We start from the raw sequence: 27,383 nt of genomic DNA, 5'->3' as shown, positions 1-27,383 counted from the left end.
ATCATTCGAAGGTTCACCAATCAAGATACCGTGAAGTATTATAATTTTTTGTTGTTGTTTTCGTTAAAACGATGCTTTTAATTTTCAGGCTCACGCACGGCTCATTAATTACTTGGTTCAAGGGAAAATGCGTCCCTTTCCCCTTACTGAATGGAGATAGGAAATACGTATTTTTAGTGTTTGATGGTTTTCTTTGGGTTTTTCTTTTTTCTTACGTAAGGGCGATGAATGATTGTGCACCATTAGATGGTTACTACATGATATGGAGTGTGACTATTGCTTCAGAGTACACTTTACGACACTCAAATGGAGGAAATTAATAATACCACTTTGAGACACTTTTCACGTTTTGGATTTGGTTACAGTCGACAGTTGCACGAAACCAAGTTCACTTCCACATTGATATTTACAGTTCTGGTAGCTTTCTAGGATTCATAGAACCAAGTATACTTAGAAAGCTTCGTAGTTCACCTTACATCGAGTACACAGGAAACACCCAACTGACAATTTCTTTCAAAGTCGAACGAAAACTTGCCGATTCAATTTGAGGACGAAAACAAAAAGTCTCTTCATTTTCAACCAAACATCATTATCAATTGCGTAAACAGCGACCAAAATATCTATTGTTTTGGAGTACACATACACACACGATTACACGACGTCGACTGTACACACGGCGAAGTAGAGTTCTACGACACCGGGAAGGAAAGGACACCGAAACACCTAACAGACAGACATCTATCTAGTAGAGGAAGAAAAGGTGCCAACCCCGGGTGGGTGGATAGCACTGTATCCCGAACACAGGAACACGACAAGGACTTCCTTTCCCGGCAAAAGGATAAACGACACTAAAAATTGTTGTGGCCCGTGACACGCGAGATCCTTCCTCAGCCACGCGAGATATTCCGAAAAGGGGGACCCGAAATTCGAAACTTTACCACCGCTGGTTGAGGCTGGCGAGCAAGGCTGGCTCGTGGAGACAATGAGGGAAAAGCACCGAGGATAAACAAGGACCAAACATTCTTCCCCTGACTAGCGATAAGCAACAGATACCGGGAGGGAAAAGGAAAACCTCTGCAACGTTGTTGGAAGGATCGAGCTTTCCCCTCCTTATTCAGAAAGGTTTCAACGCTTTTCCGAAGAGCGAGAGAGAGAAACACCGGAACAAGTGAGATTACAACGTGGTGTGCGAGCGAGAGGAACCAGGAATGTGGATGCCCTCTTTCGCATAATCTGAGAGTGGAATGCTACCAGAAGGGAAATTGTTAATGTTTGTTATTCGCGCGAGAGCCATCCTTGGTCCGAGGAAACCACGTGAAGGTATTCTAGCAACAACGTTGTTTGTTATGGTTCTCTCATTCGTAGGTCGGCGGTCGGTCGGGTAATTCACGTGGTCGTCGGAAAAACGAGAGTAGCAGCTAATCGACGAAGAGAAAAACTTGTACATCGAAAGGATCCTGTTGATGATTCGCTGCCGGCACTTGTCTCTGACTCGTATCGTGGCAATAAAGATTAACGGTAATTATATGGTATCGGAAAGCTTAGAATTGACAGCTGTATTTTCATCGGCCTAATTATGTAATGACTTTCAGCCGTATTATTGTAACATTTGAAAATGCCATCCTGCAGCTTTAAGCATTCAGGTTTGTAGATTGTATGAAATAGTAGAAACTAAAACTTTCCTAATTCCTATTATTTGACAAAACAAATGTCATTGAGGCGGTCATAAAATTTCAAATCCAAACACAATGGTATTTAGGAAAATCATACCGTAAATCATCTCAGTTTTCATCTTCTAAAACATTCACTTTAAGATCTACGATCTTCTGCTCAAAAGGTTAGATGAAAAATCATGAATTTGACTCGAAATCTGGAAACGCAACATCAGAATTAACACATCGGTCAATGAGTTCTCAGCCTGACAGATAGATGGCGTTACTAATTAAAAATTTCTCAAGGGTAGACAGTAGAGACAAGCTGCTGATATCATCTGTCGAAATTTCATGGCATTCGGTTCATCATTGTAAAGATTATCGTGCGTTAAGTGACACTACTTTTGGAAAACAGTGGAGAAAAAAGAGTTTGATGTGTTTATTAAAAACATTGTTTTAAAGGAAAACAAAATTGTGCATGAAAAGAAGTCAACCATTAATGACTGAAATGCTGAAATTTAAACATAGTCAGACATAAACCGACGATGTATCACACTCTTGTCATCCAAATGAAGCTATTGTTCCAAAAATTATCCCAAAACGATTTGTGTATTTAGTCTTTGTTTTTACGTAGAGCTTAAGCTAGTTTTAAATATGTTCAGTATCTAACGGGGAAAACGGATTGGAAAACTGATTTCCAACGTTGATTTACACTATCTTCTGAATAGGACCAAATTTACAATTTTCATTTTCAATTTGTTACAGTCCAAAAAACAACCAATTCTACAAAGTGTTAAACTAGTGATGTTCACAAAATTTTCAAATGAAATTATCGAAAAAATAACTGATCGACTCCACACTAAAAGAGATTTTAAAATTAAGTCGATTTACAAAAAACAAGGTAAAACAACAAACCATTTTTGGATTATATTTTTTATTAAAAAGATATTTTATTCAGGCCTATTTGCGTACAAGCTTTACGTGGCCGATTTAGCTGAGTGTTTAGATATTTTTATTTGTATTGGATCTCGTTGTCACCCTTTTTCTAGAGGGAGAGGAGCTTCCATTTTCCTCCTGCGAGGACTGAGGGGCAGTTTGTTCGCGGTTCGTCTCGTCATCCATTGCCGCATCGGTAGTATTGTTGTTGATTTCGTTGCTAGTTGCTGTAGATGCGTCTTGTTGTACACTGTTTGCAGTTGCTGATTGGTTGGATGGTAAGTTGTTAACTGCAGCTGGTGTACTTTGTTCTATAGGGGATACGTTGGATGGTTTCGTTGAAGGGGATGCTTTACTGTTGTTGGAGACTTTCACAGGTGTACTGGGGTTGCTTGGGGTTGGTGTGAAGGAAGCACCGTTGTCCTTTGGTATAGTTTTTTCCTTGTTCAGTTTATCACATGGCTTACCGTAGTGAACAGCTTTTTGGCAATATTGACATGTGGCCATTTGATTGTCATAGGTAACAAGTGATTTGCACGGGATTCTTGTATCCTGACTTGATGTCACATAAGAAGGTATAGGCCTCAAGCGCATGCGTAACAAACGTACGCCATTTAGAATACCTTCTTCCACTTTTCTTTCTCGATAGAGAGAATCTCTCCGTATTGGGACATAGTTTAAGGAATATAAGGATCGTTGACGCTTGAGGGAAGATCATGCACACGCACTTCTATAGCACTATCTTCCATATATACTGGAATATTGTACTTGATATTTTCATGCTCTACATAGTGCACATTATTATTGTCTTTAGCGAATTGAATTGTATCCAACTCTTTATAGAACTGGATATAAATAACATGGTCTTATTGCATTGAAGTAAATGCACACGACTAATGTCAAAATGCATTTGCTCCTTAAGCAAACCTTCAAGTTCTCGTATCGAAGGTCGAATTTTGCACTGTCTGAAGTCAACAACAACGGTAGCTTTTGTTCGTTTGGTTCACTCATCTATTGTTCACTACACAATACTGTACTTGGTTTCTTCTGTCCCGAACGTAAGCGGTTTTGTTTTATCGACTGACTTGGATGAGATGTGAATTTGGATTATATGATATTTACCCAAGATAGGACAAAAATATTTATGGAAAAAAGTTATTTCAACTGAAACCTTTCTTGTCAAATACTGATAATTTATACAAATATCGGGCAACTAGCGATAGAGTATTCTGTGAAGTCTTCTCACAAAATGTATTGCATTGAATTTTTAGATAAATTCAAGTTTCAGTTCAGTTCAGTTTTTTATAAAAAGGCACTGAAAAAAATTTAGTTCGGAAAAACAGTTCGTGCGAAAAAACCTTATTTTTTACATGGACAAAATGTGTCGTTTTGTGTAAATCGACTATTAGTATCAAATTTCTTTCTGCTTTCAATGTAGAAGTCGATTAGTATTTTTTTCAATATTTTCGTTTGAAATTTTTTTGAACATTACTATTTCAAAGCTTTTTTTGCTGATTCTGTCATTATTCGACTATAACAATTTAAAAACATAAAATTGTAAATAAAGGATACTTTGCTCGAATTAACGCGAGATTCGACGATGACTGAATTCTAAGAAATAAAATTCGAATTACTACCGCATCCACCATATTCGCCGGATTTTGCCCTTAGCGGTTTATAAAAACGCTGCTTGCTGAAAAGAGATTTGCATGGACTAATGAGGTCTTCGTTGAGACTGATATTGTGGCACAGAAATGGTACGGAAATATAGAAACGCCGCTGGAACAAGTTCAAGCAGAATACATGGTCATTCATCTTTTTAGGAGGAGCTTCTCCTGTAGCTCCCATTAAACATTCCTTATCTTCAACATCAAAATAATTACATTTCAACTATTCACACTACTCACGACGTGTCGATTCAATAATATATACCGCTCTATAGCTTCATAGAATTAAGAGCAGCATTTCCACAGTCTAGATTATTGAAAAAAAAAATACGAAAAGTGGTTTTTTGTGACAAAGTGTACACACCGATATTAAATCGGAATTGATCGCGATCCGAGAACTCCAAGCCGAGTTACTTGCTGTCTCGAATATTGAGATAACTATTTTTACAAGTGTGGGGTATTAAGTGTGTTAGCCAGAATTTCCTTCGAACTATTATCCGAATAGTTTTTGACGGAAATCGCTACATGTGTCTGGACAATATCGTGATGAAAAATTACGGACTCGTGTCTGCTCTCATACTCTGACCATTTTTTCTCAAATACCCCTCACATCGGATTCGATTAAAATTTTAAGAAAGCCCTATCGGAACAATCAGTATCTAACGGCATTCTGGGGTATTGTTTTACTTCAATGTCGCTGCGCCACCCACGACGCGTGGATTCAATAGTGTATGCTGATTTACAGGTTCACAGAATTAGAAGCAGCACTTTCCGCAGTTAAAAAATGTTGAATTCTCTCGAAAAATATGTACGACTCTCTATCTAATTTTTTGCATAATCGAAACGCTGTCGAATTTCTCGAAAACTGCGAGATAAAAGTCTATAAGTCCGTTCAACGGAAAAAAGTTACAAATTAAAAAAAACCCTGCTCGGCCTAGTGCATTTTTGTAGGCGCTCGCGTTGTATGTAAAACAGAACGTAGATATTAAAAAATTGAGGGTTCGTGAAGTGCAAAACGGTGAACAGCATATTAAAAATATGATTCCAAAAACAGACTACATTTATTCCAAATAAATGAGAGAAATTCAACAATCGATTTGATGAGCACTTTTTTCTGTTATTGTACAAAGTAGATCCTTCCAAAGAACCGTTCAGAATCTCAAGCAGAATTCCTTTGTTCATAAAGGTTTTTCAGTTCCCTCCAATGAAAAATGTATATATTTTATTGAAACAAATTATTGTCGTCCAACTATGGTCTATACGCCCCACAGTTAACAAATTTTTTGTATTTTACACTCACCCTTCCCCTAAACCTCAAGTGCTCTATAATTTCTAAGTTTTCAGACTTAGAAAGCTCTCAGCTATGAAAAAAGTTGGGATGGTGCCTATATTGATGTTATTCCAACAAAATTTGGTTTTTATGCTTCGTCCTTTACAGATGAACATAGTGCATTGAACAATAAGATAATAGTTCTTTATATAATATTGTTTTTGCTCATAAAATAGTATTTTTACTCACTTACCCGTAATGTATCAAAAACAATCAATGAATTTACACATACCTGCAAAACAAAAACGAAAAAAATACGTCATTAGGAAAGTATGAAACCGAGTTCGTCCAGTGAAGACATTAGTGGTTTTTTTCAATAATTTTAATTATATTAACGATTTATTTTGATTTCTTCATGTTCATGTTTCATTGCGAAAAATTCAAATAGAGCTGCTATATCCACCTAGCGGTTCAATTAAAACCGCTAAGCAGTTCTATGCAGGGGATTTGTTTCTGGTAGAAAAACATTGATAATTTGAAAAATTCGCTTTGAAAACAACGCAGTGCTTCAGAAATTCGTATAATAAATTCTTCACAATTTCGAAAAACACACGAACTTTTCAAATTCACATCAGAATTCACAAATTATTCCAGAGCTGCGCAACGCTTTAAGAAAGACGCATTGAATACAAAATTATACCAAGAACCCGCAAATCGTCATAACTTCAGAAATCAATATTTAAAACTCGCTAAAAAACGCACACCTTCAATAAATCATTTAATTTTTCCCTTTTTAAATTTTATATACATTACAAATCAACTAGTATTTTAGGACATCGATGCTATAGACAATGGTAATCATATGTAGGAACCCTATTCACCGATTCCAGCAAGGCTTCCAACCATATTCATGTATCATTTTTACAGTCCATACTCACAAAAAATGGCTTTAAACACAAACTCTGCGAACGTCTGGAATCATATTTAACGAAACTTCAACAAAGTGCCACGCTTTTTAAACACATATTCTAAATCAATCAATAATTTTGGGTCTTTTCGTTTTGTCTTGTAGGTAAAGGACATTTCCTTCTTATACCGTTTTTGTTTATTGATCAGAGCAACCCGAGAGATGACCCAGAGTCGCCCAAACAACTCTTGATATGTTTGTTTTAGCAACCTGGAGTCGCTCTAGATCGGACTCCAATTGCGTAGTTTCGCTCTGAAAATTTTCTCTGGTCGCACCACGCATCCATGCGAGTTTGTTTATTTTTTCTTTTATTATGAGTTGTTTTTCAGGGCGCGTACTACGTGTTCGTTTTACTCGGAGTCAGAGTCGCCCGCGTGTAGGTTCTAAAAAGAAAACTGTATTACTCAACCATCTGAACATAGGGGAGCGAGCGGCAGGTTCGATCGCGGAACAAATCCGATCACTTGTTTTTTACTATTTTTAAATTGAGTTTCCGTCAAAAGTTTACACCTCCAGGAACCTAAATTCATACATGTTAAGGATGTGTTGCGTGCATGTCATGCGAGATATAATCAGAACATAACCACAATTTTTGGAAAATGTTGTCAAAAACGACATATTATAAATTTTTGGAGAATAGTCTACCATATCGCAAGAGTTTTATGGACTCAAAAGATTTTTGTTATCTCGTAAGTCTATGGGGCGCCTTTTCAGAATTTACTCTCTGAGAGAGTGATAAGTTTTTGATCGTCAATATCTCTTGTTGTATCTAACGTATCAAAATAATTTTTGCAACATGCCATCGAAATATCATCAATTTATGATAACATTTTCAGTTGAATGACATAATCACAAATAATTCAGAATGAAAGTTTTCCTAAATGTTTGGTATTACGGATATCAAACTCATACCGCACTAGATTTCTTGTCAGTGATATTTAGAAGGATTTATATAATCTTACTTCCAACAAAATCGAAATTGAACATGAATTGCAACAACATTGAAATTTGTCAATAGTACACTTTTTATAAACCTGTCTGATTTGACCCATCTCAGCACCAGACAATCAAAACGCGTTTTACGGAAGAGAACAAAATATCTGCTGCTGTACAACTGTATCACTATAAATAATAAACATTCTACTTTCCCAATTATTTTCTGTGCAACTGTTGTCGAAGCAAGTCATACGGGAAGAACTTTCGGAGCAGGCCTGCTAGTCCAGTTGGAATAAAACGAGCAGCAGAATGGTGTAAAGGAACTTCATTGGGAGAACATTTTTTAACAGTGATTTGCATTTCAAGTGTGCAGTGGTGGAAGTCGTCACAGCTTCATGGAAGCACTGTGTTTACATATACCGCTGCTCAGTTAAGTTGTCCAATTGGAAAACGCAATGAATTCAGAGTCAAATTTCGGACAAGTTTACCGAGTGTACACGCCAGGAGACATGTTTGTTCTACCTATATGTCGATCCCATAGGCTATGGAAATTCAAGGGACCTTCCAGTCCCACAGATAATCATAAAGAATTATTTGAGTTTTCCTTCTTTCTTACCGAAGGTATCGGATTCTTCAAAATGGAAGTTGAAAACAGCTTACGTGCTCACTAATACATTCAATTACGATGGGCAACGCTCACACACAATGCGAAAATGAAAGTATTTATGTGGGTTACATCTTTATACTAGTAACAGATCGGCTGAAAAGTTCGTATCGTTTCTATGAGAGGGCGCCACTAGAATTAAATCCATACCATTTTCAGTTAGTACCAACCTTCAAAAGTTACGTGTTTAAATTTAACAGCTGTCTGATTATTAGTTTGTGAGATATTGCATTTTGAGTGAAGCTACTTTTGTTATTGTGAAAAAAATGGACAAAAAGGGATTTCGTGTGTTCATGAAACACTACTTTTTGATGAAAAAAAGTGCCGCCGATACCAAAAAATGGCTTGATGAGCGTAATCCAGACTCTGCACCGGGCAAAGCAACAATTCGTAAGTGGTTTGCAAAATTTCGTACTGGTCATATGAGCACCGAAGACGATGAACGCAGTGGACGTCCAAAAGAGGCTGTTACCGATGAAAAAATTTTCAATGACCGTTAAGTGAAGTTGATCGAGATAGCTGACACCCTAAAGATATCAAAGGAACGTGTTGGACATATTATTCACGAATATTTGGATATAAGAAAGCTTTGTGCAAAATGGGTGCCGCGTGAGCTCACAATCGATCAAAAACAACAACGAATTGATGATTCTGAGCAGTGGTTGGAGCTGTTATATCAAAATAAAACCGATTTTTTTCGTCGATATATAACAATCGACGAAACATGGCTCCATCACTTCACTCCGGAGTCCAATCGACAGTCAGCTGAGTGGACTGCACGCGATGAACCGAACCCAAAGCGTGGAAAGACTCAACAATCGGCCGGTAAGGTTATGGCGTCTGTATTTTGGGATTCGCATGGTATAATTTTCATCGACTACCTTGAAAAGGGAAAAACCATCAACAGTGACTATTATATAGCGTTATTAGAGCGTTTGAAGGACGAAATTTAAAAAAAAACGGCTTCTTTTGAAGAAGAAAAAAGTTTTATTTCACCAAGACAATGCACCGTGTCACAAGTCGATGAAAACCATGCTGAAATTGAACGAATTGGGCTTCTAATTGCTTCCTCATCCACTGTATTCTCCAGATTTGGCCCTTAGTGACTTTTTCCTGTTCTCAGACCTCAAGAGAATGCTCGCTGGTAAAAAATTTAGAAGGAATGAAGAGGTAATCGCTGAAACTGAGGCCTATTTTGAGGCAAAGGACAAATCGTACTACAAAAATGGTATCGAAAAGTTTGAAGATCGCTATAATCGCTGTATCGCCTTTGATGGCAATTATGTTGAATAATAAAAACGAATTTTGGCAAAAAAAGTGTGTTTCTATTAAACGATACGAACTTTTCAGCCGAACGTATCGAATCAACGATAAAATATTTGAAACTGTCCGTATATGGAACCGGGACAGGGATGCCAAGTATTAAAAATAAAAATCTATATATTTCGAAAATCAAGACTAACGAAACCTAGTGTTCTATAAAGAGGTGAAATTTGATTTCACTTAAGCAAAACTATAACTGCACCCTGACGCAACATCTTCATTAACGTATTATAAGAATTTTAATGCGACCATCTTAATTATATTGGACTATTAAAATAATCACAGGGTTGTGTAAAAAAAACGACCGATTGAGATAACACTAAAAATGCAGTAATTGAAACATTAACGAAATTATATTAATGGTAGAGATCACGATTCGAGGTTCAAGCTACACAGAATAAATTCTTCACAGAATACTGTCACTACTTTGTAAAAAAACTTTAGTTGAAATGTTTAATATATTGGATAACGCATGCGTTGTAGTAAGGAATTGATCCTAATATTTCTTATACTTACGTTGTGTGTTATCATATTTGAACTGTTGATATCGTGCTTTATAAGGACACAGTTAGGGTTTCAGCGAGCCATTGTTATTCGTTTTCACATCAATCCGGTTATGTCTCTGACATTACCGCCCACCTTTTTCTCTGGCATTCGTGTATGACGTAATCGTTCAGAATGATCTATTCCTTTTTACTTAGTTTTCGGAAGCAAAAGTACCCTATTCAAATCGGTGATCACATGCGAGGGTCAACGGGCCACATGGCAATATTGTCTAAAACCATTTCAACCCTGCGAGAAATCGAGTGAACGAACACCTGTATCTAAAAACATTAAAAACAGTTTCATATCGGCTCCAAGCAATCACAGGACTTCTGAAACAAAAATTTACAACAATGAAAGGCCACAACAAAAATCTTTCACTCTCTACGATTGATGTTTGGCGCATAGCGAATTGCATAAGTGCTTGGCCGTCGAAGGAAAGAATACTAGATCGTAGAAAAAAATCGTTGGCGCGCAACGAATAGTTTTGTGTGGAGATTGCACATGCATACTTGATTCATGTTATTTGTCATTTCGAGTCACGTGCTTAATTGGATATCACAATTATTGCTTGCCAAATGACTCAATAGCGGAATGCATATGACTGTTCTAGAAAACCGCTGTAGGCAGGAGAAAAAGTTCTGATATTGTTGACCAGTTGATGGATTGTGTGTAATGGAGTTAGATAAATAATATTGGTCATCGTGAGCGCGAGTTTAACAAATCAGAAAAAATTTGATTGAATCAATGAAGAGATTGTACTGTAGAAGCGCTAATGTCAAACTAATATATTTTCCTTGATTTCTAATGATTTAGCGCACATAATAAGTGGCCATTGAATATTAATATTCAATATGATTATCATAATGGATTTATTTATGCCTGGTGCCTGTACAATATTCACTTTATTAAAGCCCTAAAGTACGCGTGGCACTTTTTGCAACTTGAATATACAGAACAAGTTCTGAGAAAACTTTCTCGCTGCTTAAAAACTGTACAAGAAACTGCTTCAATGTATGTGTTAAAATTCTGGTTAGTGACCTTTTTTATCCATAACCAAAAGCGAGAATCACATCTGGAAGAGAAAGCGTGGCAACTTATATCCATTATGTCGAAGCCATTAAAGAAAGATTTTTTATTGACTCAAAGGATGGGATGACAATCTATGCATTTGCTCAATTTTTCACCTTAATTTCTGGTGATATTTCTTTTTTGAGCTAAATGAATGTGTGTCAAATTCCGTTGATTGTAGGATAAGTAATCAGAAAAATAATGGAGATATACGTTAACTACTTAGTCGTTTGACAATTCTGCTGTCCGAAAACATAAATTCGAACAAATATTTTTTTGGAGAGACGAAGTTCGACGGGTCAGCTAGTTGATTATAAATATTAGTATCAATATCAACCGCCTATAGTAGCAAAGCGCGAATTGTTTAAACCCTAACAAAAACTCACATAACCAACCGATCCGTATTTGAACAGAAACACAAATTTAATTTATCAGAAACCGCCAACGCGGGATTTCGCCTCACTATGCAATGATGATTTCCGCGGCGCTATCTAATCCTTACTCGGTTTCACGGCTCCGCACGTGACACAAACGGAAATGAAATGTCCCGCGAACTTGGGTATGCCCCCCTACCAAAGAACCAACCACCTGCAAACAACGTCAGAGCGGGTGATGGGGTGAGTTGTTTTAGGAGTCGAAACTAGACAACAAGTCTGGTTAGTCGACTCCATCTCCATCTTTCTTTCTTTCTATCTATCTATCCAGGCAAACAGACTTATGGGGGATGACTGGAAGAGGCTTGTTTCGCGGAAACAGAAATCATAACAATTTTCGACTTGATTTGAAGTGTCTCGAGCATAGCAAACAACATAGCAAACCGTAGGGAAGAACCGCCGTGCTGGTTTGTCGATGTCGGGGTGATGTCAACTGGTTCGCCGTTCGTTTTGGTGGAAGACTAGGAGCCAGGTTTCAATTATCATCTTTCTTGACACAAAACCAGCTTTACATCGAGCTGAAGAAGAAGAAGAAGAGGAGGATTCCACCCTACCGGATGGCTTTTGGAACTTTTCAAGGGGTTAATTGGCCACCGACTATCTGGCTATCCGGATGGAGGAGACATGCCGGAGGAAAACTGATGAGCTATGAAAGCTTTTCTTTCTCGACGAAGAATAGCAACAAATTTAATTTGTTTCTTTTCGGCTGTAGTCCTGTGTTGTTTCCCATTGAAAACGGACGTAGTGGTTTGAGAAATAATTTGCTGCTTTGCTTGTTGTTTCCGACGACTACCGTTGAATTATGTTCTCGAAATAATCAACAAATAATATAATGGTTTTTGTTGGTGAAACTTTGTTGGGTTCGCGAGTGGCCTCCGTCATAAAGACTCACAGTTGAGTTTTTTTCAGCTGAATGGACATAAATAACAAGCAAAAACTATGGCATGATGAACTGGTCCTTTAACTACTTGCATAATGATTTATTAAAACTGGAATAAGGCTTTTGAAATAGCCTATAGAATGGAAAGGGAATCGGACCTTCCGCACAGTTTAGAGATGCGGAATTTTCATATCTTCATGATGACCACCTGGCGAGGTCAGTTTATTAACCGTAAAAAGAACCCCTGTAACACTACTCTCAAGCATAAGCTCAGTAGTAATTTCTTCTAATAAAGCCATCGCAACACTTTTCCACCGGACATAAATAAACTTCCCAGCTGGATCTGTTAAAGGAACAATAAAACACAAGTCCTTGAAATTAATTCTGACAGAAACAGCTTTAAACCAGAATCTCGTGCTGTGAAATTTATTACCAGCCCTTATTGGCCTAGGTCAATCGCACGGCTCTAATCCTCTGTACTTACAGCTTTCATTCGGTTGGTTGGTTAGTCGCTTGGTAAGGATGCCCATATCAAACTCCGACAGCTAGGGTGCCCAGACGAACCTTGCGGATTCTAATCCACTTGGGTGAACTTTTCATTCAACCTGTCAGTGAGAGATTTGTTTGCTGATCTCCTTACACCGTGTCCGGAAGAAATGATAGAACGCCTTCTAAATTGGGATTTTACTTACCGGATTCGGTAATCACTGTTAACGGCAATCCGAACCGCTCCCGAAGCCAACCTAATCTAATTCAACAAATACGATAAAGCATAATATTAAGCTTCAATAATACGATTAACCGTATCCGAACCACTCAAATCATAACTAATGCTGATGACGAGGATGATGATCATAATGCCTGCCATCAGTCACGGCTCGCAGTTCCAATGGAGGATTATAAACTGGGTAAATAGTCTCTTGAGAGCTGGACTGTGATTTATGCCGAGTGATGACACACAGGCTGTCATCGACTTATCCCATTGAAAGAGTCAATTGAAATATTTGAAATTGTTTTTTTTTCACATATTTTAACAAGTACAAAAAATAGTAGGGGTTTTGAACGAAGCACGATGAAATGACACATGGAATCAAAATTAGACACAATTTTCTATGCAATCGACTCTGAGTGGTAGAGATATAATTCAGTACTCTTCAGTATAGGGGTCCTAAGTTACCACCACGTACATTTAACCATTCTAATGTGTTTAACGTTTCGTCTTAGACTCATCAGTGCACTAGCAGTTATAACTCCTAACGATACTCAGTAGTTCGACAAAAGCCGTCAAGCAGACGTAAAGTTTATGCTATTTGCTAAACTGCCTAAGACAAAACGCAAAACTTTTAGTAGTAGCTTCATGTACTTAGCATTAATCTGTGGGTAATTTTTAACCCCTTAAATTATACCAATCGTTACGGCCAGTAAACTGAATCTTGTTTCGTTCGAGACGTCAATTTAGACATTGCACTTCGGTGCAATAGAAAAAAAAAGTTTTGCAAATAGCATTAACTTTTATTCTGCTTAGCGGTTTTATATAAACAGTCAGGTCTTCTTATTCAGAAAACATTCGCTGAGAACCAAATCTGATGAATAAAGTGGAATGAACTCATATGCCCGTTTCCGGAACAACAGGCTAATTTGGACGACCAGCCGATCTTGAAATGAGAAAAACTAATGAACGGAAGGGACCGCTAACAGTACCAAAAAAACAATCGCTGGTGACTTCAAGCAACGTAAAATTCGACCGTCGACACAAGAACATTAAACTTTTCTTAAATTGGCATAGTATGAATGATTCTATTTATGACTTTGAGGCATTCTGTGGATGTAAAAAAATATGTGCGTTTTTATCGTGAATGTATAGCAGGGCTGCTTTTACAGAGGGGTCTTAGGGGGTCCTTAACGGGACTCACCGAGCATAAAATGGTCATTTAGTTAGTTAAGGGCTGAGGACAGTACCGTAAATTGGTAGGTTTTTTGCTATTTTCCCGTTTCAAATTAAATTAAAACAGTGCAGAATGTAGGAAAACCCACCTGACAATGTCTTCGAAATTTAGTTGAGAATATTCTGTGATATTTTTAGAATGATTCATTGAGTTTAGCGGTCGTGTTGTATTTTTTTCTGACTGAAGAACTGCTGAAAATTGGAACGCTCGGAAATGCATACCCCTACTTGTTCATCGAATATCTCGGCTTTGAAGGCTTGTATCATAAATCTACTGGACAAAGTCTAGATAATTTAGTGTAGATGCGATTAGTACATAAAAACATATATGTTATCGCGATAAAAATAAAGTCTTGTATTTTTCTGTGAAACAAAGTCAGTTTCAATGCATCCGCCATTTTTGTCGCTTTGATTTCCTGATAGCATTCTGAAAAAGGAGAAAGAAATTGACTCGACAAGGCTGCCAAGCACACAGACATTCAATCTTTGTGAAAGTTGAATATTTTTTCATGGTTCTTTGGAATCCATGTAATTTCCAACGCATACGATAGATTAATGTGATAAAACTTCTCATCAAGATAATAAAATGTATGCTGGCAACCCGGTACAGTTTGCTCATATACGAGAGAGTACAAGAGAAATACGATGCGCAAAGGGAATTGAGCGAGCCACGTGGTCGATTTAAAACTCAAAACGCGACCCTCTGTCCTCAGACCTTAAGGGCATACAAATAAATCTTACCCCGGGTCCATTAATACGTAGAAGCGGCACTGATGTACAGATAAAAATAAGAACTGTATCCGAAAATCTGTTTTAATCTACTTAGTAGTGTAATGGTGCCTTTTTTATTAACATTTCACGAGAAACCGATGCAAGTTTCATATTGGACATTCTGAATAACTGTTTCCGGAACCAGAATCGGGAGACTGTCGAAGTTACAGTATGCTTTTAGGGCCATTAAACAGCCAGGCCTACAAACTAAAATAGTTTCACAACCTGTCTTAAAAATTTCGTAGGTTTTTGTGTCCTCGTCTATATGAAGGTTAGACAGCACTCACCACCGTATTCAACAAAAATCACGCACCATTAACAGACATTCTTGTCGGCACCGTGATTCTGTTTGCTTCAAAACGGTTAAGAACTGGAATTCATGTGTGCTCGGCACCGATGGACTTGCTTGTGTTTTCCAAATCGAACTTCGGTGTTTGTTTTCGTTTTATCTATCGTGTGAACGAAATTGAACACCACACACCACGTGCTTCGTTCATAGAGGCGGTGCGCTTCATAGGACGGTTCGAAATATGGAACACTCATAACCTTGTAATTCTGGATTCGAAAGTCAGATCCGGATCATGTATGAAATCATAAGAGCATAGGGCATCGCTGAGAAAAGTGAGTTTATTCCATTTTAGAGTTTGTTATCACTATTTCCGGTGCTTCTGGAAACGAGTAAAGCCGGAGTGGATACGTTCGGCTGTCAACTAACAAGAACTATCGATTGGAACTGATTTGAGCCCCCAGAAACCCCATTTTTACAAACGATACAATTCATAACTACTCAACTTGTCAATTGACGCATTATACCATTCGTAGAGAATTTTACTGATTCCGAGTGAAATTTGCACTCGGCTACCAAGTGCCGCTGTATAGATTTATATGTATCAATTATTCATAAAGCAGACATGTGCTTTTGTGGTTTAGTCGATTAGCGGCGTGCTTTGTGATCTAATGTTTGTCGGTTCAAGCCACGCTGTAGCTATCATCATCTGTTGTTTTTTATTTTTTTTTATTTCATTTCATACAAGTCATGTAATTTTCAAATCACACAATTTTGCATGTTCTTGAATATGAGTTTGCGTGAAATATGACGCTCCATTTATGTGCATCTTATAAGATGAAAAATTACAAGATTTTTTCGAACTGTGCAAGTTTGTAAAAACCGGTCACACCACCTCTGAGAAAAGTGAATAAGTAATTAAATTGGAATTTTTACACCTTTTTTAACATTTTTACACCCTGTAATTCCGGAACCGGAAGTAGGACCAAGATGACATTCAGAAATTTTTCTATGCAATCAAAGGACCTTTCATTTGAATCAAATTTTATGAAGATTGATTCAGGCGTCTCCGAGAAAAGTTCATGCACATATTTTCTTTTTTATGCACATTTTACCTCATAATTCCGGAACCAGAAGACGAATAAAAACAATATTCAGGAATTCTGTATGGGACCACAAGACCTTTCATTTGAATCTAAGTTTGTGAAAATCGGTTCCGAAAAGTTCAATTCCCATGAATATTCTATTTTCACAAGCTAAGGTTCAAATGTCAAGTCTTACGATCTTTTCTAGTTCCGAAATTACAGGCTGATAAGTATAAAAATGTCAGTTTCAGGAGCGTGTTTTTTATATGACACCAAAAATCAAACCAAATATATTTAAATAGCCGTATCATTCTTCAATTGGGCAGGTATTTTGGTTATCAACTAACCAAATACGTTGATTTTGTGTAGACCAGATTATCGTTCCTGGTTCCGGAAATACCGGAAGAGCGTTCTCTAAACCTATCACTCGAATTTCTCAGAACCGGCAAGACCGATCCTTGCAAACTCAGATTAAAATGAAAAGTGTTATGTTTCCATAAGTTAATGTAAAAGGTAATCTAGATCCGGCTTCCGATTCCGGAAATACAGGGTGGTAAATATGAAATTGAAACCTGTCATATAGAGCAATAATGAAAAAAAAAAACGAAAAATATTCTTCTAAATTTGGCTCAACATTGTTTCAAATTATAAGTTATGCTAGTTGTTAATCAAACGTACCGATTTCCGCTATACCGGTTCCCAGCTCCTGATTCCGGAAGTACCGGAACTAGTGGCCAGAAACTCAAAAAATGGAATTCCCTTAATTTTTTTTAAAGCTTTTTTTATTCAGATCTTTTGCAGCTTAACTCCGTCGTTTTACAATAAAAAAAAATTTTTTTTGCTGTATTTTGTTGTATTTTTTTTCCTTGGAGGAGAGGCGCTTTCGCTGTTATCTAGCGAATGAAGGGGGAGCAGTGGTTCGCTATTCGCGCTCCCGTCCATTGGTTCGGCATCACTGTTATTGGCGGAACAATCGTTACTGTGAAATAAATAAGACGTTGGGTGAGTTGTTAACTGCAGCTGGTGTACTTTGTTCTATAGGGGATACTGATGGTTTCGTTGAGGGGGATGCTTCTTTGTTGATGGTGACTGTAACAGGTGAACTGGGGTTGCTTGGGATTGGTGTAGTTGCCTCCTTGTCCAGTTTAGCATATGGCTTACCGTAGAAAACAGCTTTTTGAAAATATGATTGTTATAGGTAACAATTGATTTGCACGGGATTCTTGTATCCTGACCGAAAGTCACATAAGAAGGTATAGCCCTCTTCAAGCGCATGCGTAACAAACGTACGCCATTTAGAATACCGGGAAAAAAGTTCTTCCGCTTTTTTTCGATAGAGAGAATCTCTCCGTATTGGGACATAGTTTTGTCAATATAAGGATCGATGACGCTTGATGGAAGATCATGCACACGCACTTCTATAGCACTATCTTTCATATATACTGGAATGTTGTACTTAATGTTTTCGTGCTCCACATAGTGCACATTGTTATTGTCTTTTGCGAATTGAATTGCATCCAACTTTTTATAAAACTGGATGTAAACAACATTATTCGTCTTATTGCATTGAAGAAATTGCACACGTTTAATGTCAAGATGTATTTGCTCCTCAACAGGGTAGGGTCTAAATGATGAAAAAAATCATCATTTTCGCGATTTTTTTTCAGAATTCTCGTTCAAGAAAATAGATTCAAATGTTTTGCATGATAAAAAGCATCATACGAACAACATTTTCTATTTTTTGTGTGGAAAAATATTGAGAAATAAAACGGTGAAGAGGTAATTTTGAGAACGCTTCTTAAAAATTATGATTTACGGTGTCCACTGTATCTCAGCGCAGTCTAATCAGAGGTAAACAAATCAATGAAGGTGGTTCAAAGTCAAAACTACGATTTTTCACAAAAAAATCTGCCATTTTGTAGCTGTAAAACCTCCCCAAAGCAACAAACAACAAAAAGGAAAACGTTGGGGTCTGGTTTTTATATGTGCAAAGTGTGTGCAAAATTTTGAAAAAATTGGTGCAGTAGTTTTTGAATGACGATGGACACGGACTTTCAAAACCTGCTTTCGAGAAAAACGCATTTAAAGTTTTTTGTCTATAAAATCAATAGAAAGAATTTATAACTCGAGGGAGATCGTAGGGTCAAATATTTGCAAGAAATTAAATTTTTTCTTCTATAATTTGTTATAATGAATCGTTTCAAGAATGTTTTGTCAAGTTTTTAAGTCAATCGAAGCAGAAGTCTTGGGCCTGGGAGCCGAGCTCTTACTTCTTCGCAGTATGAGATATGCAAAGATAAAGGACCATAACTTGCTGAGCTTCATTCCAATAGGCTTGAAAATTTCACTGAATATTCTTGAAATGTTTTATTATAAGGAAATGCAAAGAAAAAAATAAATGATTTTTCAAAAGTGTTAGACCCTACCCGCCCTTTTAAGCAAACATTCAAGTTCTCGTATCGAAGGTCGAATTTTGCACTGCCTGAAGTCAATAATAATTGTATTCTTTCGTAGCGGCAGTAGCTTTTGTTCGTTTGGTTCACTCATTTCGAGATCATTCTATTGTTCACTACACAATACTGTACTTGGATTCTTCCATCCCGAACGTAAGCGGTTTTGTTTTATCGACTGACTCGGATGAGATGTGATCTCTCTTCATTTTCTCAAAGAGATCTTAGTCGACTTTCACAAACTTAGACTCAAATAAAAGGGTCTACCTCTATGAAAATACACAGCTTTTGACATTTGTTCAGATCTGACTTCGAGTTTCGGAACACAGGGTGAGATGTGTTTAAAATTTTCACCCGTCATTCAGAGCAAACGGAGAATTCTCATTAACCCTGGTCTAATCTGTTAATAATTGAAAAGTTTTTTCAAATGCAAAAACGTGTATCAGTATTAAGAACGAAAATTGCATTCAGTTATAAACTTTGTACTACTGCTTTACGGATTTGATTTTCAAAATATGTAAGCAATCAACTTTTTACCAACCCCAATTATTTCGAAAACAATCTTCTGATCAAATTGGTCATACAGAATGAAAAACAAAAATAAAATAACACCACAAGTTATTTTGTTTGAATCGCACATAAACACAACAAAAGAAAGTACACTTCAGCAATCTCAATACAATCGCAACATAAACTGATATACTTGACGCGGCATCGTGCAGTGAAACCCGATCAACCAGAAATAACAAATTTACAACAAAAAGTAAATTTCATAAGAAATTCTGATATCAGCCTAGTTTCGTTAGTAGTTAGAACAACGAAAGTTTCCAACAAGTATCCTTTTGTCTATAATTGTGTTATGCTCTGCTGATCGGGATTCTATCGCTGCTCTTTTTGGTACAAACGAAACGGAACGGTGTTACTGATAACGATAATATTTTTGGTAGGTGCAGCTGAAATACATCATACATCACGGAGTGACAATGGTGAGTCGTGGTGGTTTACAAGTTGCGTTACCCGCGTTGCTAATCGTTGCACTACTCAGTTTACACTCAACATCAACCGAAGGAGCAAACATTCTCGGTGTGCTACCGACATGGGCCAAATCCCATTACGTCATCGGAGTCGAATATCTCCGATTGCTGGCCGAAATCGGACATAATGTGACTGTCGTTACTCCATTTGAGCTTGCCGATGCACCGGAGAATTATCACGAAATAGTGATGGATGGCATTTTGGATGCGTCTCAAGGTATGGATAAGTCCACGCAGTTCGACTAAATGGCTCCCACTGACTTCGATTGTTCCAGGATTGGAGAAGAACTATTTCAAGTACAAGAGTGGTACATTCCTAAAGATTCTGTCGATGCTGTACAATGATCTGTCCGATACTACCTGTACCTTCGTGCTGCAGCATCCCAAAGTCGTTAAATTGCTGAACTCCCGTCAACAGTTTGACGTAGTGATTGTTGAAAGCTTCATGACGGAATCGATTTACGGAATGGCACAGCATTTCAACGCACCGCTGATAGTATTCTCCACCCTAGGAAGCAACATCTGGACGAACGGGTTGGTAGGAACTCCGGCACCCTATTCCCACGTGGCACATTTAATGCTAGGCTTAACTGATCGCATGCTGTTCTGGGAACGGATGTACAACATGTTAGTTGGTGTTGGTGAGCAACTGTACTACGACTTCAGGTATCTTCCGAAACAAAAACGCTACTATGAGAAGGCGTTTCCACAACCAAAGCTCACATTTGAACAACAAATGAGAAACGTTTCACTGATTCTATTGAATCAACATTTCAGTCTGGGCAGTGCTAGACCTTATCCTCCCAACATGGTAGAGGTTGGAGGTATTCACATTCGAAAGGTGAAGCCGCTTCCTTCAGTAGGTTCTTTATTTAACCAAAAACCGATTTGAATTGTTCAAAACATAATTTACCCCCTTTCTAGGATTTAAAGCGATTCATCGAAGAAGCTCATCATGGTGTTATTTACTTCTGCATGGGATCGCATATCCAGTCGAAGCATTTTCCACAGGAAAAACGGAATGCGTTCATAGAAGTGTTCGCGCAATTGAAGCAGCGTGTCCTGTGGAAATATGAGGACAACGCAATCCTGAACACACCCAGTAATGTTTTGATCCAAGCATGGATGCCTCAGAATGATATTCTGGCTCACCCAAACGTGGTCATATTCATTTCACATGGAGGACTGTTGGGCACGATGGAAGCTTTGTTCCATGGCAAACCCATCATCGGAATACCCATCTTCGGAGATCAAATGACGAATGTGGAAAACGCAATTCGTTCGGGTTATGGTCTTAAACTAGATTACGATGATTTGAATAAGGACCGAATTAGGGAGGCTATAGATATCATGTTGAACGATAGAACATACGCTTCAAAGGCTTCCCAGCATTCTCGTTGGTTTCATGACAAACCAATGACGGCGACGGAAAATGCTGTCTTCTGGACTGAATACGTAATCAGACATCGAGGAGCACCTCAACTCCGATCACCGGCTGTGGCTTTAAATTTTCTGCAATACCATTCACTAGACATTCTAACGGTAGTAGTAATCTTTATCAGTGTCATTTTAGTCTTAACAGTTATGTTGTGCAATGTGTGCTTTCGTTCGAAAAAGAAATTGAAAAATAATTAACTATTTCATAGTCACTAGATCAAAAAACTCTACTTCATGCATAACGCATAATGGCATGAAAATGAAACGTTTTACTTTCCTCATGTGAAATATCAGGAAATTAGGTAACATGTTAATGTATGTGTACAGAAGCACGTCAACGATGACTGAACCAAAAGTAAATACAAATGAAATGCTCAAATACATCGGTCAATACGTTCTCGGTCTGACAGACAGATGCCGCCACTAATTAAAAATCCTTCTTGTATTCAATAGAGACATTCTTCATATGTCATCGGTGAACATCTGCAGATTCATTCAGCGCAGATTCAAAAAATGACAATTATAATTATTCTCTTCTTCTTCTTCTTCTTCTTCTTCTTCTTTCTTCTGGTTGACGTCACCTCACCCTTGAAATGACGCCGATTTGACAGCACAGCAACTTAGGCCAGTTAATTTGCGTTTATAGTCCAATGTACTTTCTTTTCACTGGACTACAATCGAACATCTTGCTCTGTGGCTACATCAAGTCCTCAAAGTACAGATAAAAATCCTTTCTTTCTTGCGAAATACTCGGTTTATCCGATTTCAAAATTTATTTTTTCATATTAAAGTACAATCCTTCCGGTTAATTGTGGAATATAATTTCGCCATACAGTCAGTCCAGTTTTTTAGTACATTTTCGATTGTATGCAGCTTTATTTCAGCTATGGCTGCTCGAATGTTGTCCTTCAAGGCTTGAATTGTCTCTGGCTTGTCCACATAACACTTATCTTTGACAGCCCTCCAAAGATAATAGTCTAACGGCGTCAAATCACAGCTCCGAGGCGGCCAAACGACATCCGAATTTCGACTGATAATTCGATCTTCGAAGATTGTGCGCAGAAGATCGATCGTAGCGTTGGCTGTGTGGCACGGAGCGCCGTCTTGTTGGAACCAAATGGTGTCCAAGTCTTCCTCTTCAAGTAACGGGCAAAACCAATCGCTAATCATGGTGCGGTAGCGCTCGCCATTGACCGTGGCGGTGGCTCCTGTCTCATTTTCGATGAAAAATGGCCCAATGATGTCGCCAGACCAAAATCCGCACCAAACCGTCACTCTCTGAGGATGCCTCGGCTTCTCCATGATAACGTGCGGGTTTTCCGTCCCCTGGATGCGACAATTTTGCTTATTAACATACCCGCCGAGATGAAAATGTGCCTCATCCGAGAAGATGATTTTTTGGCAAAAATCGGCATCTTCTTCTAGCTGATCGCACTTTTTTCACGCGTTCCTCAAGCGTATACACAACTATTTTCGTTCAGCGGAAGGATAAAACTAAGTTTCTGTCAAATCAGAAGTGACATTAAGGTTACCAATGTCGAAATAACCGCTAGTTCAAAAAAATGTTAGATGGCGGACCCTGTATATACTAAAATGTCGAATGATAGAAGGTCGAATGACAAAACGTCGATGAACAAAAGGTCGAAACACCAAAAGGTCAACCACAATTAATAGCGAACTGCAAGGCAGTAAATACTGATCCAAACGAACACGGTTTACAGCACACGAGAACATACTTGACATGTTTGGCATACTGCGGGACTTTGTTCATAATTTCAAAATTCTTTTTTTATACATCCAAATCTATTTCGTCCCCCTCAAAGTTAGAGCATATTTTTATAGATTCCGTTTTGTGCGAAAGTTCATACTCTGCAGAACGGTGCGGAATTTTTTCACACATGACGCGACGCTTCCCTATGAAATGACTGGTGTTAGGCAAATCGTCGGCCGTGCGAGAGAACTCATAAAGATGACATTATTATGACATGCTGTGAATGGTTCGTGAAAACATCGAACAGTTAAAATCGATTTTTCAATAGATATACTAAAAAGACGCAGCATACGTATTTAATGTCGTTTTCGTTTTTAAATTGCACTACACGACTGTAGGTAAGGTTGCACTGAAATCGTTAGTTTTTGCCAATTGCACTACACCAGTGCTACACTCTTTTTCTGCACCGGTACCATTGGTGTAGCACTCATCAAAAGCTGGGTGTAGCTCTATGCAATGGAATCGTTTATTGTAGTCAATGGTTACTGTTTATGTTTTCGTCATTTTTGTTCGTTTATTCATGCCTCCGTGTAGCACTGCACCGGTGTAGTGCAAATTATAAACGAAAACGACAAAAGTTAAATACTTTCAAAACGAATCCATCATCAAATGGCTCAGTTTTAAGAGTTCAAAATTAATGTAAGAGGTTAACAGTTTAGGAAAATCGTTTTTTTACATTTTCTTGTAGTTTAACATTTTAAAAATATGGATCGATTCAGTGTCAGTTACCAAACATATTTTTTGCTCACTTTTTGAGAAAAAAAAGTTTTTCTGAAAACCAATTTTTCGAAGTCCGTGAACACGATCTTGCAAACTCTACTGAACCGATTCTTTTCGAACTTGGAACATACTTTCTTGGTATAAAATGCCTCCCCCTACGTTTTAGAAATTTTTCCATTTTCATAAAATGGTAGTTTTTCACCTCAAACTTGGCGGAAAATTTACCGTGAGATCGCGTTTTTTGCCTAAATATACCACGGCCTGTTAAAAAAAATCAAAATAATAACTTGAAAACGACGGAGAGAGGAGAAATAACTCGTACTTTAAGTAAATATAAGAACATTTTTGATTTCAAATAGTTCTACGCCGAGTTATCGTGTTCACTGTGCAACGTGATTCTCAAAAGAGGTTATGGGGAATGCCCTGTTACCGCCTTATTTTTCAATATTAATATACGAAAAAAGTCTGAATAAATTTGTTTAAGCTGTTTCTCCGTAAAAAATTACAAAAAGTGTTTTTTGATTCAAATTATTTCTTACTTCCCGCTTAATGAATTCCATCATATGTGGGAGTAGGCCATCTGTAAAATTCATTTATTTTGTGTGTGCAAACATAACAACATTTCAGTCTTGTGCCGGATTGGTCTCCTCGTTCGTGTAACAGCAATGGTTTGCCATACTGAAGACGGGTGCATCCTATTCTGTCTGTTAGTTTCTGAATTATCCGATTGAACTTTTAATTCTTAAAAAATTACTTCTTTTTCTGTTCTAACTTATTTTTGAGCAGTTTTACGAGAAAATTGTCTTCCAAAGAGTTGTTAAACTAATTATTGTACTCAATTTTGTTCAACTAAGCTTTTTAATAAAAGGTGATTTTTTGAGGTTAGGATTTTCATGCATTAGTATTTGCTCAGATTTTTTGAGGTTATGATTTTCATGCATTATTATTTGCTCAGTATGCTCTGACATTTCATCATGAATAGACTTACTAACGAGCAACGCTTGCAAATCATTGAATTTTATTACCAAAATCAGTGTTCGGTTCGAAATGTGTTTCGCGCTTTACGCCCGATTTATGGTCTACATAATTCTGGTTGAATGGCTACGTAAATAAGCAAAATTGCCGCATTTGGAGTGAAGAGCAACCAGAAGCCGTTCAAGAACTGCCCATGCATCCCGAAAAATGCACTGTTTGGTGTGGTTTGTACGCTGGTGGAATCATTGGACCGTATTTTTTCAAAGATGCTGTTGGACGCAACGTTACAGTGAATGGCGATCGCTATCGTTCGATGCTAACAAACTTTTTGTTGCCAAAAATGGAAGAACTGAACTTGGTTGACATGTGGTTTCAACAAGATGGCGCTACATGCCACACAGCTCGCGATTCTATGGCCATTTTGAGGGAAAACTTCGGAGAACAATTCATCTCAAGAAATGGACCGGTAAGTTGGCCACCAAGATCATGCGATTTGACGCCTTTAGACTATTTTTTGTGGGGCTACGTCAAGTCTAAAGTCTACAGAAATAAGCCAGTAACTATTCCAGCTTTGGAAGACAACATTTCCGAAGAAATTCGGGCTATTCCGGCCGAAATGCTCGAAAAAGTTGCCCAAAATTGGACTTTCCGAATGGACCACCTAAGACGCAGCCGCGGTGAACATTTAAATGAAATTATCTTCAAAAAGTAAATGTCATGTACCAATCTAACGTTTAAAATAAAGAACCGATGAGATTTTGCAAATTTTATGCGTTTTATTGTTTAAAAAAGTTCTCAAGCTCTTAAAAAATCACCCTGTATAAGTTACCATTCAAAAGTTATGATTGTTTTTTCACCAAAAATTAGTAAACTTTTTAATATCAATATGCAATAGATGCCAGATCGACAAAAACTAACCTTATACGGGTTCTGAAAAGTCATAAAATAAGTAGAGTTTGTAGAGAAATCTGAGTGGGTGTTATTTTTTCAACTCATTCAAATTAGTATTCAAAAAATCGGAAAAGTCAAATAACTTTTAAACGCCAAAACTTAGCAAAATATTATTATCCGCAAAATGATTTTTTGTTCAAATAAGCCCTATAAGAGTTTCGTACATCATTTGTTCGGAAAATAATATACAAGAAAACTACCCCAGAAAATAGATTTTTCGCTTAACAATTTGAAGTAATTTATTTCCGAAAATCTGATTCGATTGATTAGAACACTAATTTAAATGAGTTACAAAATAACACCCTTTCATATTCTTCTTCAAACGTTTCTAATGTTATGATCTTTCAGAAATTATATGAGATTATTATTCATCGATCTGATATCTGTTCAATATTGATATTAGAAGGTTGACTAGTTTTGGATGAAAACACAATCACATTTTGTATGGTAGCTTATATTAAAAAAACATAGTCGGGGAAAATAATTAGCTTGACATTTCTTCGGAAGATGATTTTTTGTAAAATTGCTCATTAAAAAATAGAACAAAACAAGTGATTTTTTTCAATGGCCACCCTATTGTTAATCTGAAAAATTTATAAAATTCGATCAAATGAAGAGCTAGGCTTCTTCAGCGAGGTTGTTCAAAATTAAATTTACTTAGATTTTACTTCAAAAACAACAATTTTTAAATTCAAGATTCCAAATTTCGATCCAAACAGGAACCACCCTATTGAAATTTTACTTAAAAAGATGTGCCAATTTTTTACAAACAACTTTTGTGAATACACCAACTACAAAAAAATAATATTCAAGAGGGAAAATATGTTTATCTTGTTAATTTCATGTTTTGAACCACTAAGCATTGTCATCTTATTATCAATTAGTATGAAACTGAAAGAACTAGTTCTTCTGAAAGACCGACTCACACAGGAGAGTATGTGGAAGTCTTCAAGGATAAGGTTTGAGTTGTACGCATTCACAATATTGGAAATTGTTTACTAAAGTGGATGACGAGAAATAATTCACCCTCATCCTTGTTTACGGCCGTATGCGATACGTTCGAAAGTATGTCATATTCGTATTACCGTTTACTTTCGAATCAATCACACTTTCAAACATAGTACATGCATATGAATAACGCCAATCCAACTTTAAACAGTATCAGTCCTGGTACAGATTTAAGTTGTGATGAAAAATTTTCGATATCAATTGTTATTTGACTTGCTTTTTCGCTGATTTTGTATCATCATACTTTTTTACGTCCGTATCGACCATACGACGAACACATGCTTTCGAACGAATGCGAACAAGCAATTCTCGTTTTCACTCGAATGTGAAAGAAGTGACGAATGCAGCAGAATAAATAAATATCGTACTCAAGATCAATTTTATTCAAGTAAATAAAAATAAAAATTTGAAATTGAACTTCTTGCTAAAGAAAAAGTAAACTGTTTTTCAAAGAAGGGAGAATCTTACAAAAGTATCCAAATAGAGATTCTCTCTCCTACCAATAAATGCTTCAAACTCCTACAATATTGCCTAACGATTAGGAATCTACAAAAATATCAATCTTAGTAATACAAGGAACTAAAAAGGGCGAAGCTGTCATTCCAAT

At 37.3% G+C, this 27,383-nt stretch overlaps 2 protein-coding genes across 17 annotated transcripts in view; one reads left to right on the top strand and one right to left on the bottom strand.

The window, feature by feature from the left end:
- The window catches only part of LOC131436556 (calmodulin-binding transcription activator 1), a 477,355-nt gene that overhangs the window by 265,402 nt on the left and 184,570 nt on the right, over nt 1-27,383 (bottom strand). The gene's annotated exons all lie outside the window — the stretch shown is intronic.
- Nucleotides 19,748-23,274, top strand: LOC131436560 (UDP-glycosyltransferase UGT5-like). Of its 2 annotated transcripts, none has more exons than XM_058605347.1 (3): nt 19,748-20,131; nt 20,427-20,773; nt 20,839-23,274. In XM_058605347.1, exons 1-3 carry the CDS (start codon nt 19,864-19,866, stop codon nt 21,547-21,549), a joined length of 1,326 nt encoding a protein of 441 aa, XP_058461330.1. In that variant the 5' UTR covers nt 19,748-19,863; the 3' UTR covers nt 21,550-23,274. The 2 variants fall into 2 exon arrangements, with proteins under 2 accessions (XP_058461330.1, XP_058461329.1); XM_058605346.1 differs by having other exon boundaries at nt 20,190-20,773.

The sequence above is a fragment of the Malaya genurostris genome, chromosome 3 (genome assembly GCF_030247185.1).
Source record: "Malaya genurostris strain Urasoe2022 chromosome 3, Malgen_1.1, whole genome shotgun sequence".
NCBI classification, from domain to species: Eukaryota; Metazoa; Arthropoda; class Insecta; order Diptera; family Culicidae; genus Malaya; species Malaya genurostris.
Note: the sequence above shows the minus strand (reverse complement) of the source record. Positions and strands in the feature narration are given on the sequence as shown.